Genomic DNA, 17,516 nt, shown 5'->3' with positions numbered 1-17,516 from the left:
CCACGGTGCTCGCAGGGGCCCCAGAACCATGCAGATCCCGACCACTTTACCAATAAGGCCTTCCTCCCCGTTCCCCTGCCCTCCCTGTGCTTTGAAAAGTGTTGTCTATGAAATTATGGCATTACGTAATAATTTCTTTCCTTCCCCACTTTCATTGATTACATATAACTGATTCGAAGTGAAACCCACGATGAGAACAGAATGTATTTGATGGTTGTCCTATGTGGTTGTTTGGGGATAAATGTTTTCGTCCCTTGAGCCATTTTAAAATAACAACGTCATGGGCGCCTGGGTGGCTCAGTTGGTTAACCATCTGCCTTCGGCTCAGGTCATGATCCTGGAGTCCCGGGATCGAGTCCCACATCGGGCTCCCTGCTCGGCAGGGAGTCTGCTTCTCCCTCTGACCCTCCTCCCTCTCATGCTCTCTGTCTCTCATTCTCTCTCTCTCAAATAAATAAATAAATCTTTAAAAAAATAAAATAAAATAACAATGTCACTCCCAACGCCCAAGGCTGCTTTTGTGGCCCCAGTTTGGGAATCACTGACCCGGGCCAGTGCCTCCGTTTTGCTCAGACTGGAGCTTGGAGGGTCCCGCGCGTCCATGGGGGGGCCCCGGCCCCACTGCAGCCTGAGGTGGGGGAGCCCTGCCTGGGGGGACTGGTGTGTGGCTGACTGACCGCCCTCTCCCTCCTCCTTCCTGCAGCTGTCAGCGACTATTTCGGGGGCAGCTGCGTCCCCGGGGCAGGAGAGACCGGCTACTCCGAGTCCCTCTGTCGCCTGTGCAGGGGCGATGCTGCTGGGGAGGGCGTGTGTGACAAGAGTCCCCTGGAGAGATACTACGACTACAGCGGGGCCTTCCGGTGAGGGGGGGGCGGGGGCGGGGGGAGCGGAGTCGGGGACCTTGAGGCCACAGCGCGGGTGGAGAACCGCAGGGCCCTGAGCGGGCCGAGGGGAGTGGCATGTTGGCTGCAGCTCATCAAAGCGCCCTTTATATAGTTCAGGTACCAGGTTAGTTTAAAAACGTCCAACTGGAATATGCCAGACTTGGGTTTGCTCACAAAGTCAACATGTTTAGTGTATTTAGAGGGATGAGGGCTTAGAGAGGAGAAAATGGCAAAAACAGCCGGGTGGGACCCGGGTAAATACAGTTTGGCACAGAGAGGAAACAGTCCTCAGTCCTCCAAACCAGACACTTTGGCCCACCCCACTCTCGTGGTGTTCCCCCAGTCCAGGCCTTGCTTCTCTGCTGCCTGTGGGGACCCAGGCAGCCTTTGCCCAGTAGGCCCTGGTCCGCCGCCCTCATGGGGCGGTGACCTATAAAGGATCCATGGAAGTCCTGGTCCCTTCCACTCAGGGGTGTTTGGTGTGGCATGAGCAAGTCTTGTCTGATCCCCTGCTTCGGGGCAGACGCATCTTCAAAACACCCCAAGCATTGCCCTGTGAGCACCTGCTCCCTTAGGCCCCCAGCTCGGCTGTACAAGACCTGGACTGCCCATAAAGGGTCTCTCGCCGTGAGAGCTTTCTCATCCCCACTGGACAGGTGAGAGAGAGGGCTGCACAGCTTGGCAAAGCCGCACAGGAAACAAACCAGGGAGCTGGACCCTGGGACGGCCCGACCGTGAAATCTGGGCCCACCAGGATGGAGCCCTACAACCCAGAACAGCCCTCCAGAGGGCAGAGGAGCTCGACCCCGCCCAGGCTCACTGGTTTCTCCCCGCAGGTGCCTGGCAGAAGGGGCAGGGGCCGTAGCCTTTGTGAAGCACAGCACGGTGCTGGAGAACACGGACGGTGAGTGGGGGCGGCCAGCCCCAGGAGCAGGGCCGCGGGCCCTGTAACTGTGCCTGAAAGGGTGGGTCTTCTGACAGGGGTTCCAACTGTTCCGTGGGGCGAGGGGGGCTGGGGGACACAGCTGCCCGACTCTGGTTTGTGTCTGGCATTGGCTTCCCCTTCAAGATTGGGTTCTGATTGTGCAGAACATTTGCAAGTCTCTGCATGAACGCTCACCTACCCCTCCTTCTCCTGTTATCTGGAGAAGCCATTCTGGATCCCTGAAGGAGGTCTTAGGAAATTGGTAGTGTTGTGTGTAGATCCATTATATCATTGTCATTTAATTTTTTTTTTTATTTTGCAATAACTGAGCTTCAGAAAAGTTGCAAGAATAATTCAAAGAACTCCCTTTTTTTTTTTCAAAGATTTATGTATTTATTTTGGAGAGAGAGTTGCGGGGAGAGGCAGAGAGAATCTCAAGCAGACTCCCTGCTGAGCCTGGAGCTCCACTCAAGGCTCCATCTCTCGACCCTGAGATCATGACCTGAACAGAAATCAAGAGTCGGATGCTTGACCGACTGAGCCACCCAGGCGCCCCACCCCCATTTATTTTTTTAACCCAGATTCCAATTTTTAGCATTTGCCACATTGGATTTATTATTCTTTCTATACTTGTATGTATTCTTTCTTTGAGCGTACATTTGCCTGCATCACACACTTTAATATTTTAGTGTGTATCTCCTAAAAACAAGGAGATGTGGACCTAGCCACAGTACAGTTATCAAATTCAGGAATTGTAACATTGACACAATACTATTATCTAATCTACAGCACATATTCCAGATTCACTAATTGTCCCAATTCTATCCTTTGTAGCAATTTTTTCCAGGCTCAGGACCTAATCTGTGTTCATACTCGGTATTTAGTTGTTAGGTCTCTTTAGTTTCCTCTCACTTCTGAGCAGTTTCTCAATCTTTCCTTGTTTTTGTGGCATCAGGCCAGTTATTTTATAGAACATCCCCTAATTTGGACTTGCGTAAGGATCGTTTATTTCTTTAAACTGAGGTATAATTTACGTGCAGCAAATGCACTTTTTCTGAACCACAGTTCTGTGAGTTTCGCCAAAAACACAGTTGTATAACCACCACCATCACAATCAAGATAGTGATTGTGACTGACCTTTCACCCCCCAAGTTCCTTGATACCCCCTTTGGGCATTCACCAATCACTTTTGTCTCTATAGTTTTGCCTGTTCAATAATGATCATTGTCTTTTTTTATCATAATCTTTTTTTATCATAAACTTTACCTTTAAAAGCAGAAGGTCCATCATGTGGTCTGACATTCAAGAAAGGCAAACAATATGAACCAGATTTGAAAAAGAGAAAAAAATGATTTGAAAAAGGAGGAAGCACATAGGGTTATCTCCGGAGCAAGATGATCTTACAAAAATGGGCAGCCAGGACTTGGGCCTCAAGATCAAGCAGAGGAAAATATTAAAGGTGGAGAAAGAATAGGGATGTATTGGGTTAAAATGGGCTGTTTTATTTATTTATTTTAAGAGAGGGAGAGGAGGGGGGTAGGCAGAGGGAGAGGGAGAGAAAGAATCTCAAGCAGACTCCCACTGAGCGCAGAGCCCAACACAGGGCTCAATCCCATGCCCCCGAGATCATGACCTGAGCTGAAATCAAGAGTCGGATGCTTAACCAACTGAGCTACCTGGCTGCCCCTAAAATTGGCTCTTTTAAAATATTGATGGTAGGGATGCCTGGGTGGCTTAGTTGGTTAAGCGTCCGACTCTTGATTTCAGCTCAGGTCATGATCCCAGAGACCCGGGATTGAGTCCCGCATTGGGCTCCTTCCTCAGCGGGGAGCCTGCGTCTCCCTCTTCTCCTCCCCCTGCTTGTGCTCTCTCTCTCTCTTTCTCTCCCTCTCTGACAAATAAATAAAAATCTTTTTTAAAAATTAATTAATTAATTCAAATAAAATGTTGATGGTAATCTAAGGAAGTCTAAGGACGTAATTTTTTAAAGACGATCTTCATGCAAAAGTTTGGTAAGAGCAATAACGGGAATTGACATAAGTGTCTAAAGTAGTGAGGAGGCTCCAGTTGAAATACCTAACTGGTGCATTTGTGTCACGGGGTAGGCCAGATGATCCCCCAGAGCTCTACACAAGGGCTTTGCAGCAGCTGAAAAGTAGAGAGCTGGGGAGGGAGGTGAGAATATGGCACAGGGTGATTATTGAGAGTGCTATAAACGACCACGCAGTCATTAAACATGACCTTCGTGGAGGTTTCCAAACTATGACTCTCAGTTTTTGGGTTTTGTTTTGAAATAGCTTTGGAGTGAAGAGTTTTCAGGACCCCACAAATTATTTTTACCCCTCCTATTTCCTAGCAGAGTCTTATCCTCCTCATTTGAAAAATTTAAAAGTCATAAAAATATTGTTATATAAGACCATCTGTTGAGTTACAATTTTAAAATTTGTCTTCTTAATATTCCAATCTGGTGTCGATATTCACTCAAATAAATCTGGCTTTCTATTATAAATGAGTTTTATGGAAAATTTCCAAAAGGGTGGGGGAAAATACTTTAAAATGACAAGTGAAAAAAAAAAAGTATGATGTGAATGGCTCCTGGCTGGCTCAGTCAGTGGAGTGTGCGACTCTTGATCTTGGGGTCATGAGTTCAAGCCCCACATCGTGTGTAGAGATTACTTAAATAAAGAATTTTTTTTAAAAAAAGTAGTGGAGCACTTGGGTAGCTCAGTCAGTTGAGCGTCCGACTCGTGATTTTGGCTCAGATATGATCTCATGGGTCGTGAGATAGAGCCCTGTATCGGGCTCCATGCTCAGCGGGGAGTCTGCTTGGGATTCTTTCTCTCTCCCTTTGCCCTTCCCCCTTCTCTCTCTCTCTCTCTCAAGTAAATAAATAAATCTTTTAAAAAAGTAGTAGGATGGGGCACCTGGGTGGCTCAGTCGTTGGACATCTGCCTTCGGCTCAGGTCATGATCCCAGGGTCCTGGGATGGAGCCCCGCATTGGGCTCCCTGCTCTGCGGGAAGCCTGCTTCTCCCTCTCCCACTCCCCCTGCTTGTGTTTCCTCTCTCGCTGTATCTCTTGCTGAAAAATAAATAAAATCTTAAAAAAAAAAAAAATAGTAAGATACAAGATTGCCTATCAGGTATGTCCTTAATCGTGTTAGAAATGATTAGAAAATAGAAAAAACAACTTGGAGGAAATATCCCAAAACATGAATAGAGTAATATTGGGTTAATGCGTGGGCAAAGCTTTAGAAAGCTACCCTTTCCTCTCGGGCTACTGTTCTTGGTCCATTGTGTCCGGCTGTGTTCCCACTGGGGCCCCTGCCCACTGCTCAGAGCCAAATCGAGTGCCCAAGGGCAGCAGGGACCCCCTGGTACATTTCTCTCTCCCTGAGCTCCCCTGATTCTCTTAGTCTTCTTAACATTAATGAACAGGCCTGTTTATATGTGCTGTATTATCGTCAGATACCTCCAAGCCATGTGCTTTAAAGAAACTGGTGAGAGGTCGGAAATGCAAGTCAATAATGACAGTCTCTTGAGACACCTGGTCTTGTGGAATGCAGTCCCCAAGCTCCTTGTCATTCCCAGCTCTGGGTCTTCACCTCCTGGAAGAGTTTCTTTTCACCATGAGTCTGTGGCCCTCTCCACCCTAGCCTCTGCCCAGCTCCCTTTCCTGGGCCTTCCTGAGGCTCTTCCCAAACCCCTCCCAGGACAGAAGTTGGCTCACCACAGGCTTCCCATCTTCCCAGGGAAAACTCTCCCCTCCTGGGGCCAGGCACTGCTGTCCCAGGACTTTGAGTTGTTATGCCGGGATGGCAGCCGGGCCGATGTCACCGAATGGAGGCGATGCCACCTGGCCCGCGTGCCTGCTCACGCCGTGGTGGTCCGGGCCGACACTGACGGGGGCCTCATGTTCCGGCTGCTCAACGAAGGCCAGGTGAGTTCAGGGCAGCCCCCCACCCCACCCCTGTACAGCTTCCCAGATGGTACCGAACCTTCCTGTCTCTCGCCAGGGTGGGAGCACGGGCTAGAGCCATCATGGGGCTGGGCCAGCCAGGCCAAGAGGGGCAGGACTCAGAGACCCTCCCCTGGGCCAGACCACAGCTGGGGACATCTCTGTGGTGTCCAACCTCGGTGTGAAGGAGGGACCAGCTGTGTGAGCTGGCAGCCAGAGAGGGGAGAGCCCGGCCTCGGGAAGCGAGGAGGGCCAGCCAGAGAGGCAGACCAGGGACGCAGGCACCGCTCAGAGAAAGCTGCTCGTGTCTGTGGCTCTTAAAAGTAAAACCAGAGTATATGAGCGAATAAACAGAATGACAAAGCCAACAAACGTCAAAGTACACCATTAATTAAATGTGAATAATGTCGGGCTGACATCACTATTCACAAGAACAACAGCTTTCTGACTGGGCACCCTGGCTCCAGCTAGGTTTGCCCCATCCATGCCACCACAGCGAGCCCCGTCCCGCACCCTCAGTCCCTTCCACACCTGGGCTGTGAGGGTGACAAGGCGGAGTGCACTGGGGGAGCACGGAGGACGGAGGCAGGAGGTGCCTCACCTGGTCCTCAGAGTGGGCGCCCGGCCAGGGGGCGCAGGAAGAAGGAGCTGCTGGCTGGCCCAGGAGGAAGGGATGTGCTGCCCTCCCTGCCAGCAGCACCTCCCCAGCCCCCACTCCCATCCCTGGACACGCAGCGTCTCTTCAGCCACGAGAGCAGCAGTTTCCAGATGTTCAGCTCTGAGGCCTACGGCCAGAAGAACCTGCTCTTCAAAGACTCCACCTCCGAGCTGGTGCCCATCGCCACGCAGACCTATGAGGCCTGGCTGGGCCGCGAGTACCTGCATGCCATGAAGGGTCTGCTCTGTGATCCCAACCGTAAGTCCACCCGTCTCTCGTCCCACAGGCTCTGGGCCAGCCTGAGCACAGGCATGGCAGTGCTTTCTGGGGAGGCAGCTGGGAAAGGACACTCACCCCAGGAGCTGTGCCCCTTGGCCTCCATGAGAACCGATGACTTCCACCTCCCTGCCTCTGGGGGTGTAGGGAGGCAGCTGTTCCAGAGTTGCATGGCCTGCTGTACCCTGGATGCCCCATCTGCTCCAAGGGGTGGGATCCAGACCATCAGGGTCTGTCTTGGGAAGAGTCTCCTTGCCCCTCCACACAGAAGTCATCAAGTCCCCGCATGCTCCTTCCTCAGTGCCTCACGCCTCCTCCTCCCCACCCCACAGCCAAGGCCCTGGCTCAGGCGTTGTGTGTTGGCTGGACCATTGCAGTAGTCTACAAATGGGCTTCCTGCTTCCTCGCCCCTACAGCAGGGAGGTGGTCTGCCACCCAGTTAGACACATGACAGCCATGATCGGCCTCAAGCCACCTCACAGCCCCGTGAAAGAGGCACAGTTATCCCCTTTCTGTGAGAGGAAACAGGATCAGAGGGTTAAATAACTTACTCCTCACAGCTAATGAGGGAAAGAGCCAGAATTTCCCTTGGGTCTGACTTCAGGCTCTTCCTACTGAGGTACTAGTCCCCATGACCCCAGCCCACGGGCCATGCTCGGGGCTAGCCCCTGAGCAGGTAAGTGTGGTGGTGACCACAAGCTCGCACACACACAGGGCTACCTCACTACCTACGCTGGTGTGTGCTGTCCACTCCCGAGATCCAGAAGTGTGGAGACATGGCTGTGGCCTTCAGCCGGCAGAGGCTCAAGCCAGAGATCCAGTGCGTGTCGGCTGAGTCTCCCCAGCACTGCATGGAATGGATCCAGGTGGGGGCCGCGCCCGGGACGGTCCTTACCAGCCCTTCCCCTGTGCCACCTGGTCTGAAGGAGGCCGCCTGGGGACGCAGTCTCCCATGACAACCTCACAGAGAAAAGGGAGGAGGAAGGACCAGCAGGGACCAGCCACCCCACCCCAGTGGACAGGGCTGAAGGTGGGGGGGGGTGGGCTCTTTCTTTTCAGGGAACCCAGGAACCCTTCCTCGCTGAGTGGGTGAGCTGAGAGCAGAAGGAACACCAGGAGACCAGCCCAGCTGGGCACTGCTCGTCCTGTGGTCTCCAGTAGAAAGGCATGAAACAAAACAGTACTGACCCTCACTGAGTACAATGTACCCTAACACTGTCCATCGTATTCCGTCCTAGTCTTTGTTTCTAAGCTTGTCATGGCCCGTTACGTTGCTTTGGCATCTACTACGCCGCTCCCCAGCTGCATTTAAGGGCCCTGCCCTGCTTTGCTTCTCTCACTGGAGTCTGAGGCAGAGCTTGGAGGTGGCCCTGGGGCCCTGCAGGCAAGCGTGCTACCCTGGTCACAGGTGTCCCAGCGGCCTCTAGCTTCCTGGACTCCTCCCTCCTCTTTCTTTGTCTTTCTTTTTTTTTTCTTTTTTTAAGATTTTATTTATTTATTTGACAGAGAGAAACACAGCAAGAGAGGGAACACAAGCAGGGGGAGTGGGAGAGGGAGAAGCAGGCTTCCCGCGGAGCAGGGAGCCCAACGAGGGGCTCGATCCCAGGACCCGAGCCAATCCCATGACCCGAGCCGAAGGCAGACGCTTAACGACTGAGCCACCGAGGCACCCCTTTTGTTTTTTTAAAGATTTTATTTATTTATTTGAGACAGAGAGAATGAGAGAGAGAGAGCATGAGAGGGAAGAGGGCAGAGGGCAGAGGGAGAAGCAGACTCCCTGCTGAGCAGGGAGCCCGATGTGGGACTCGATCCCAGGACTCCAGGATCATGACCTGAGCCGAAGGCAGTCGCTTAACCAACTGAGCCACCCAGGCGCCCCCCTTTTGTTTTTTTTTTAAGACTTTATTTATTTCAGAGAGAAAGAGCGAACGAGCAGGGGAAGGGGCAGAGGGAGAGAATCTCAAGCAGACTCTGTGCTAAACCCAACATGGGGCTCGATCTCACCACCCTGAGATCATGACCTGAGCCGAAAGCAAGAGTGGGACACTGAACGGACCGCACCACCCAGGCACCCCCTCCCTCCTCTTTTTTAAGAGCGCGTAGGTGGGGCCTCAGGTCAGGAGCCCTTATCAGGGCAATCCCCGAGTGCAGGCCAGACCACTGCCCCTCGGGAGTGTCCACACTGCCCCAGCCAGGCAACCACACTGACTTAAAGGCCAAGAGGAGGAGAGTGGGCAGGAATAACAGGAGGCCAGGATCACGACAGAGGACAGCCTCGCAAGCATGTGCGTGCCGTGTGCTGCACGCTACGCTAAGACTTCTCGAGGACCCCTTCACTTAATCCTCACAGCAGCATTCTGGGGTGCTGTGATCACTGTCAGGAAACCGAAGCTGGGAGAGGCTGGAGAAGCAACTGCCCACAGTCACCCAGCTCAGGGTGGGGGAGCCCCTCGCGCCAGGGGCCCAAGGAGGCTGGCCTGACCCCGACCACGGGTAGTGCTGAGGGAGGGGGCGCTCAGCTGGAATGGAGGGAGGGGAGACTGGAGGTAGAGGGCAGGCTGTCCTGTGTGGGGTGGCTGGGTCCACGGGCTGCAGAACAGGGAGAGATGCAAGAGGAAGGGTTCAGCTCCCTACAAGCAAGAGCCTTCTCTCTGTCTAAACTCAAACAGGGCCAAGGGAGGAGAGGAGCGGACTTGGGGGTTCCTCGAGAACCCCAGCAAAAGGCTCAGAGATGCTTAGTTCTCAGGCTCTCAGGGGTGGTGTCCAATGGAGCTCTGACCCCCATCTCCTTCCCAGCCACAGGGGCCCAGGGAACGGGGTGTCAGCTAGACTGGGTCCTGCCGTGCCCCCCCAGCGGCTAGGAGGTCTGGGTGGGGGGAAGAGAGGGCCCCCAGAGATGGACGCTCCAGGCTCAAAAGTCAACATCCCTGCCTGTTATTCCAGCATCACAACTTCATGCCCCTGGGCCTGAACGGCGTGGGGCACCTTCCTGGGGGCAGCTGTCCCCTCTCTCCCCCCCCGCCCCACCCCCTTTCCCTGGGGTTTGTCACACTACTGTGTCTTGATTATTAGTGAACCCCTGCTCAGGTCCGAGGGGCCACCTGTCCAGAGGCTTCGGAATGGACAAGATGGGTGGAGCAGGGGAGACCTGGGGTGCTTCAGGAGGGTGGAAAGAAGGCGGCCCTGGGCCCCTCCTGCTGCCTCCTGGGGCAGAGCTTTAACCACGAAACTGCTGTCTTTTGAGGCCTGGCTCGTTCATACATTTGCACACACATTGAGCAAATACCTATTGCCCTTGTGTCATGCACCAGCCCGTGGCCCAGGCCTCTGCGGGCCGCAGTCCCCAGGGAGGGCAGAGATAGTGCACAGGTCTGCTCAGAACAGGGCCCGGCAACAGGAGCGGCAGACCCCCCAGATGGAGCATTAGTGCCGGCAGCTTTCTCGCCTCTGGTCCTCCAAACCCCTCTCTGGCCCACAATCTCAGGGGTGCGGGGCGGGGGTCCCCAGGGAAGAGAGCCTGAGAGACCCAACCCTGGCACCTCTGTCAGGTCCCGACCCCTCCCCTGCCCGGTCGCCCTTTCTGTCCCCCTTCAGGCTGGGCAAATCGATGCCGTGACCCTGAAGGGCGAAGACATCTACATGGCAGGAAAGAAATACGGCCTGGTCCCAGCAGCGGGGGAGCACTATGCCCGTGAGTGCAGGGGCTGGGCCCTGGCCGCTGCTAGGAGGCAGCTGATAGTTTCATCTGGGTATCAGTTTCCCCCCTGGGCCCTTTTCCAAAGCTCCCCATCACGGCCTCTCTCCCGGGGCGGGTTGCTGTCTGTCACAGGCAAGCCCTCCTGCCTCAGGCCTCAGTTTTCCCACTGAGTCATTAAAAGTCTGGCAGGTGTGGGCAAACTTTCTGTAAAAGGCCAGAGAGTAAACATTTTAGGCTTTGCAGGCCACATATTCCTTGTTAGTTTTGTTGTTGTTTTTTTTTTTACAATCAACCCTTTAAAAATATAAAAACCATTTTATGCTTCTAAGCCAGGTCGTCCAAAAACAGGCTGAGTATTTGCCACCCCCTCGACGAGAGGGCCTCCTCTGCCCTTCCCGCCTACCCACTGTGGCTCACAGAAGGTGGCCCTGGGGACCCCCCTTCCAGTGGCCTGGGCTGGGACCTTGGTGCTCTGTCCTCCTAAGTGGTGACCTCAGGTCCTTCCACTTGGATGTGAAAAATCTCTGGGCTTTCGAAAAATGCTTCTGCAGTCCTTAGCTGTGCCCCCGCCTTTCTCCCAGGAAGTGAGAAATGTACCGCTTGGGTATAAGGAAAGAAAAGTCCCTTTGGGTGAGGAATGATAGGGGGTAGGTTGGGGGAGACAGAACTCTGAAAAGCGGAGACAGAATTCAGCCTTGTGGGGGACAAGCAGGGGTCCCACGGCTGGATGTGCAGCCGGGGCCCCGACACTAAGCGGGGAGAGGTGCTCGGGGTGGGACCACAGCTCTGAGGCAGGAGCCGCCTGACAGAATGGGTTGAGGGCACGAGGGGACGTGCCCCGGGCTCTTGCCTGGCCAGGCCAGGCAAGCACAGATGAGGGGCCTCACTGGCGTCCCCTCCCCACAGCGGAGGACAATAGCAACGCCTACTTTGTGGTGGCCGTCGTGAAGCGGAACAGCTCCTACGCCTTCACCCTGGACGAGCTTCGGGGCAAGCGCTCCTGCCACTCAGGGTTCCGCAGCCCCGCGGGCTGGGACATCCCCGTGGGCGCCCTGGTGCAGAGGGGCTTCATCCGGCCCAAGGACTGCGACGTCCTCACAGGTACCACCCTCTGCGGGGACACAGACGTGCAAACTCTTTTTGGGGGGCTGCTGGGTGTGAGGGTCTGGGAGCCCTCCCCCCAGCAGGGTCCCACAGAGCAGCCCAGAGAGGTTTCCTCTTCCTCCCTGATGTGCCCCATTCTCTTGGGAAGGTTGGGAAACATTCTTGGCTACACTTGTAACAGTCTGAGGGGTGTCTGGTTGTTCTGTGGAGGGTGCCATGGTGCCCCTAACCCACTTACCCAGCGTGGACCTGGCTCCAGTGGGCATGAGGAGCAGGGGATGTGTGTGGGCTGTGGGCCCAGCTGGATCACCGTCCGGTCATGGGGCTGTCCCCATATCCCAGCAGCCTCTGGGCATCTGGGGGACCTTTATGGAAAGTGGCCAGCCATCTGTATAAGTGCTGAAGAAGACGCATTTACCAGGCGGCCACCATATGCCATACCCAGGGCCCTCCCTACGTGTTAAATCACACACAGTCATGATGAAAGGAAGGCAGTAGGAAGCTGGCAAGATCCTGGGCTGACTGTGCACACACCTCTGTCCCGTCTGGCACCTCAGGAAAAAACCACATTTCTTTCTAACCACCTCCACGAGCACACAGAGAGTGTTAGGGTCGGCTGCTCCCACTCCTACACAGCTGGGCAGTTGCCCTGACTGGAACAGAAGAGCTTATGAGGTAGTGAGTTCCCCATCCCTGAGGGAGTCCAAGGGAAGGCTGGGTGACGACCAACCAGAGGTTGTCCATGGGGTTACTGTATCAGGACAGCCTCTGTACTCCCTCATCCCTGCAATTCTCACAGGAGGAGATGTGCCTGAGCTGGGTGGGCAGTGGACAGATGGGTGGCCTTGAGCCGCAGGGCCAGGCAGAGTGGGCAGATCTGTGGGGGGCGGCCCTCCCCTCTTCCCCCTGCTGCTCTTCCCTCGGCGGGCCCCTTGACTCAGCCCTGCCCCCCCGCCCGCCCCAGCCGTGAGCGAGTTCTTCAGCGCCAGCTGCGTGCCCGTGAACAATGCCAAGAACTACCCATCCTCGCTGTGCGCACTCTGTGTGGGGGACGAGCGGGGCCGAAACAAGTGTGTGGGCAACAGTCAGGAGAGGTTCTACGGCTACAGTGGCGCCTTCAGGTACTCCGGTGGCCTGGCGGGGGGGCCCGGGGCCCGCGCAGGGGCCGGGCCGCCCTGCCAACACCGGCCTTGGCCTCTCGCGCGGCAGGTGCCTGGCTGAGAATGCAGGGGACGTCGCCTTCGTCAAACACACGACTGTCTTTGAAAACACAAATGGTACGTGAGGGGGGCTGGGGCCAGAGCGGGGCCGGATTCTCCGGGAGCTCTTCCCCATCTCCAAAATGGTCCAGGCACTGGGCGTTGCTAGGACTGGGGCGAAGCAGCAGCTGGGAGAGACAGGGGCTAGAAGGCTCTGCCCCTGGGGGGCCGCCCGGGACTCCAGGGTCCTCTCAGTAAGAACAGACCTCAGGCCACATGTCCAGGTGCATAGGACACATGACAGTCTTTACTGGTCTAGAAACCAAAATCTCCATTCCACCAAAATGGTAAAACTCCACCTCAGTCAATTGGGAGAGACTCCTTCTGGGGCATTTATGTGGCACCGAGGTGCATGGTGGGAGTGGCAGGGTCATCAGTGCATGTGGGCATCTGGGCTTTGGTCCTGAGCTGGTCAATGCCTCGTGCGGGGAAGTCACTGTGCAGCTCCTAAGCCATGCGAGGCAGGGCACACCCCCACTCACATCACATGGGTGGCTTTTTCTCTGCAGTCACCTTCCTGGGCCCTACCTGGGAAAAAGAGCCCCGAAACCCTATGCCCCAGGCCCCCCTAAGCCCACACCTGCATCCTTTCAGGGTGCAGGGCCCTTTAGAGTGCCTCACTTCCCTCCTTCCATTTTGCCTCCCAACACCTATTGTTTGTTCTTTCTCTATACCCTGCCTCTACCCAGGCTTTGAAACCCCAGATGCTGGAGGCACAGTCTTCTCCACTCAGAAATTCTTCCCAAAAACTCAGGGCAGAAAGGCATAATGTGTTCCAAAGGGGAGGAGGCCCCCGCCCTCTGTGATAGGGCTAGGGGAGGGGCCCTCTCAAGATTCACCTGCAGCAAGGCCCCCACCTCCCAGGGCTGCTCCTTTCCCTTTCGTTTTATCTCTACTTGCGGCCCACCTGGAATTCCTTTTGGAAATGGGAAGAGGGTGGATACTAAGTGAATACCTGAAGACACAAAACTAATGGGATTCCCAAGAGCCCTGTTTCTGAGGAAGCCCTTGGGCCAACCCCCGGCTTCAGCCTCAGTGGGTTGCTGGTTTAAAACACAGATTCCTGGGCCCCACCCTAGCCGTACCTTTGAAACTGCCTCTCACAGATCAACACATGATGTTGTTCTACCTTGTCCGGTTTGAGAACTTTAACCATTAGGGGAAGATGTCACCCACCACCTTCAGCAGCCCACCTCACCTCAGGCCCAAGACCTGGAACACCTAGATGGGGCTCTTTGCCTGGGAGTGATTAAGAGTCTCAGTTTTTCCACCTGTGAAATGGGGGTGATCATACTCACTTGGTGTTACTGTCTTGAGGCTAGAGCAGGTGCTTGTAAAATGCCTGCTCCGTTCTAGGTGCTCCCTGCTCCCCGCCCGCAGAGGCTCCGACCAGTGTTAGCAGAGCGACTGGGGAATGGAGTTGGGAAGCTGGCCAGACATGGCCACCTCTCCCAGGTCAAGGATTTGGGGTCCCAGGAGGAAAGCAGCCTCTCTTCCTCTGTCCCTCTGCTCCCTCCCCTCAGGCCATAATTCTGAGCCCTGGGCTGCTGAGCTAAGGTCAGAGGACTATGAGCTGCTGTGTCCCAATGGGGCCCGGGCCGAGGTGTCCCAGTTCGCAGCCTGCAATCTGGCACAGATGCCATCCCATGCCGTCATGGTCCGGCCGGACACCAACATCTTCACCGTGTATGGACTGCTGGACAAGGCCCAGGTGAGCCAGGACAGGGGCTTCGTCACTGTGGGGTGGGCGACGAGGTGAGCCAGGGCCCTGGGTGCCTCACTCTACCTGGAGCAAACCGGGGAAGGCTGGGGAAACGTTCTGAGATTTTCACTTAGTCAAACCATTCCTCTAACTATCCCTTCTGTGCCCTGCGTTATTGTTTCCTTCTCAGCTGGACTGTTCTCACCAACATACAAACCTGCTGTTGTTTCTATCATCTTTAAAAAACAAATGAGCCCCCTCTTTTTTTTTTTTTAAAGATTTTTTATTTATTTGAGAGAGAGAATGAGAGAGAGCAAGCACATGAGAGGGGGGAGGGTCAGAGGGAGCAGCAGACTCCCTGCCGAGCAGGGAGCCCGATGCGGGACTCGATCCAGGGACTCCAAGATCATGACCTGAGCCAAAGGCAGTCGCTTAACCAACTGAGCCACCCAGGCGCCCCACACGAGCCCCCTCTTGATTCCACGTCTAATTTTAGCCCTAATCCCACCCCTCTTAGAGTAAAACTCCTTCAAAGGGTCATCTCTACTCACGTCACCAATTCCTCTCCTTCTGGTCTCTCCACTCTAGACAGGCCCCCACCAGGGCCTTGAACTTGCCCGGAACAAAATCACAGTGGCCCGTGGTGCTCAGTCCAGGGGCCGTTTCTCAGCCCACATGTCCCTGACCCTTTAGCAGCATTGGCCTCAGCTCCCGCCTGCTGGAGGAGCTTCTCCCCTTGGCTCCCGGGTCCACACCTGCCTGGCTCTCCTCCTCATTTCTCCTGGCTTCTATCCACGGACTGCCCCAGGGCTCCATTCTAAACCCTCTTCACCTGCACCTACACGCCTGTTGATCACCCAGCCCCATGTCATTAACAGCCATCTAGATATTGACGGCTTCCAAACACATCATCAGCCCTGCCTTCATCCCACCCTTCCATCTTGAACAACATTTCAACTAGGATTTCTAACAGGCTCCTCGGCCCGAACAAGCCCGCAGCTGGCCTGCCCTGCTTCCCTCAGAATCCCCTGCCCCCCGCTCTGAATGGCAACTTCAGACTTCCCATTTCCTCAGGAGTCATCTTGAACTCCTGTCTTTCTCCCGCATTCTACAGCTAGCCCCTCTACGAATCCCGTTGGCTGTACTTTCCATATACATCTAGAAGGACCCCAGACTGTCTGCCAACAGGGCCCTCGGTTCCCAGCCACCCCCCACCCCCCACCTCCCCATCTCCCTTCCTCTCTCCCATCTCCCCTTCTCCCCTCGGAAGTGACATGGGGAAGAAGAACGCTGTGGCAATGTGGCATTTTCCTGGAGAGAAGGCTGACCTGTCCTTGGGTCCTCGGATCCTCGGATCCTTGGATCCTCGAGCATCTGTGAGCCCCCCAAAAGATTGGTGGCCACTTTGATCCTTCTTACTGTGGTAGCTGTCATCACAGCTTTACTCCAAATCCCCTTTGATGACAGCTCGATGAGTTGTTGGGCTTATGATGTCAAGTCAGCCTGGGTGCCCTGAAATTCCTTGCTCCTTGGTTCGCTGTATAAAAGCCACAGATAGCAAGCAGCCGCTGAGTGGCCGTGGGTGCTTTCAGGCCCTGTTTGGAGATGACTACAATAAGAATGGCTTCAAAATGTTCGACTCCTCCAACTATCATGGCCAAGACCTGCTCTTCAAGGATGCCACCATCCGGGCGGTGCCTGTCGGGGAGAAAACCACGTACCGGGCGTGGCTGGGCCCCGACTACGTGGCCGCTCTGGAAGGGATGCTGTCTCAGCAGTGCTCGGGCGCAGGTAGGCCCTGCTGGCGGGCAGGTTCACCCCTCCAGACGGAGAGCAGGGGTCCCGCCACGTCCCCCGCCCCCCGCCCGGCATCCCTCCCAGCCTCGCACCCCCAATCCTCCAGCGAACTGAGGGATGCTCCGGGCGGTTGCAGACCATCAGGGTGAGGTGGGGGTGGGAGGGTGGTCCCCACGGGAAGGCTGCAGACCTGGCTGTGTAACCCAGACCGACCAGGATAAAGGGTGCGAATGGTGCAAGTAATGGCCCAGGGAGGACTGAGGCAGCCACATACATAGACGGGAAGGCCCATTTGGAAAGGAATGAGTATGGAAAGAAACCCGGGGAAAGACGAACTGTAATGGGGCAGAAAGAGGGGGCCTGCGGGGTCGAGCGCACAGAACCCCCCCCCCCCGCCCGGGCCACGGCCGGAGCGCCAGGTGCGGGCGGCCGCTCGGGGCCCTCACTGCCCGCGTCGCTCCCTCAGCGGCCCCCGGGCTGTCCCTGCTGCTGCCGCCGGCGCTGCTGCTGGGCCTCCGGGCCGGCCTCCTGCAGCCCGTCCTCTGAAGCCGCCGGGCGGGCGCGGCCCTCGCCGCCGGGGAACCTGCTCGGAAACCTCGGTGAAGAGGCTCTTCCCCTGGGCGCCGCGTGTGACGCGAGAGGACGCGTGAGAAACCCCGGAGCTCCTGAGAGCTGCGATTCTGACACCGAAGACGAGTTGCTGCGACCGCCTCGAACCGGAATAGAGACGAACGTGAAGGGAAAGGGCCCCCAGCTCGAGTGGAGTTGGACGTGAGCGGGCTCCCGCCCGAAGCCTGCCTCTGCCTCCCCGGCACCAGCTGTCCCTCAGGCACCTGAGGCGGCCGCTGGCCGGCCTCCCAGTCACGCCCCCACCCACCGGCTGGCAGCGCCCCCCCCGCCGCCCGCGGGGCCCCGGATTGGAAACGGCCCGTTCCCAAGGCAACATGCTGCGCGCGGCTTCCCACACGGCGCTCTCCGCGGAGCCGGCCCTGGCCCTGCCCAGCTAGCCGGGGAGGGGGGGCTCCTCCCCTGCGGGTCCCCCTAATGCACAGCCCCCCACTTCCTGCCAGCCCCGGCTCTAGACTCCCTCTACCGGCCTCCCTCCTGAGGACGCGGGGTCTGTCCGGGGAGGCACCCACCGGACGAGGCCGCAGTCCGGCCTGCCAAGGAGGTGACGCTGCTGGACACAGAAGCCCTTTGTCCTTGGCCTCCGTGGCTTGGCCCGGCCCAGACCACGGGACGCCTGACTGTGCTGGGC

The 17,516-nt window shown here is 56.1% G+C and overlaps 1 protein-coding gene across 2 annotated transcripts in view; it reads left to right on the top strand.

Moving 5' to 3' along the window:
- Nucleotides 1-17,369, top strand: part of MELTF (melanotransferrin) — a 28,465-nt gene extending 11,096 nt beyond the window's left edge. The window contains exons 4-15 of one of the 2 annotated variants that reach the window (XM_064577859.1): nucleotides 704-860; nucleotides 1,721-1,788; nucleotides 5,560-5,747; nucleotides 6,501-6,681; nucleotides 7,414-7,565; nucleotides 10,294-10,390; nucleotides 11,303-11,497; nucleotides 12,465-12,621; nucleotides 12,710-12,777; nucleotides 14,283-14,470; nucleotides 16,054-16,252; nucleotides 16,725-17,369. In XM_064577859.1, coding sequence (XP_064433929.1) covers nucleotides 704-860; nucleotides 1,721-1,788; nucleotides 5,560-5,747; nucleotides 6,501-6,681; nucleotides 7,414-7,565; nucleotides 10,294-10,390; nucleotides 11,303-11,497; nucleotides 12,465-12,621; nucleotides 12,710-12,777; nucleotides 14,283-14,470; nucleotides 16,054-16,252; nucleotides 16,725-16,804 — 1,730 coding nt within the window. In that variant the 3' untranslated portion in view covers nucleotides 16,805-17,369. Of the gene's footprint in view, nucleotides 1-703; nucleotides 861-1,720; nucleotides 1,789-5,559; nucleotides 5,748-6,500; nucleotides 6,682-7,413; nucleotides 7,566-10,293; nucleotides 10,391-11,302; nucleotides 11,498-12,464; nucleotides 12,622-12,709; nucleotides 12,778-14,282; nucleotides 14,471-16,053 lie in introns of both variants that reach the window. The other variant, XM_064577814.1, reaches the window with a different exon arrangement.
- Nucleotides 17,370-17,516: the final 147 nt, after the last annotated feature.

This window comes from Mirounga angustirostris, unplaced genomic scaffold, assembly GCF_029215605.1.
Source record: "Mirounga angustirostris isolate CCGP_5_RB_7025 unplaced genomic scaffold, mMirAng1.0.hap1 SCAF_1, whole genome shotgun sequence".
In the NCBI taxonomy this organism is placed as follows: domain Eukaryota; kingdom Metazoa; phylum Chordata; class Mammalia; order Carnivora; family Phocidae; genus Mirounga; species Mirounga angustirostris.
The sequence above is the reverse complement of the archived record's forward strand: the minus strand, read 5'-3'. Positions and strand labels throughout refer to the sequence as shown.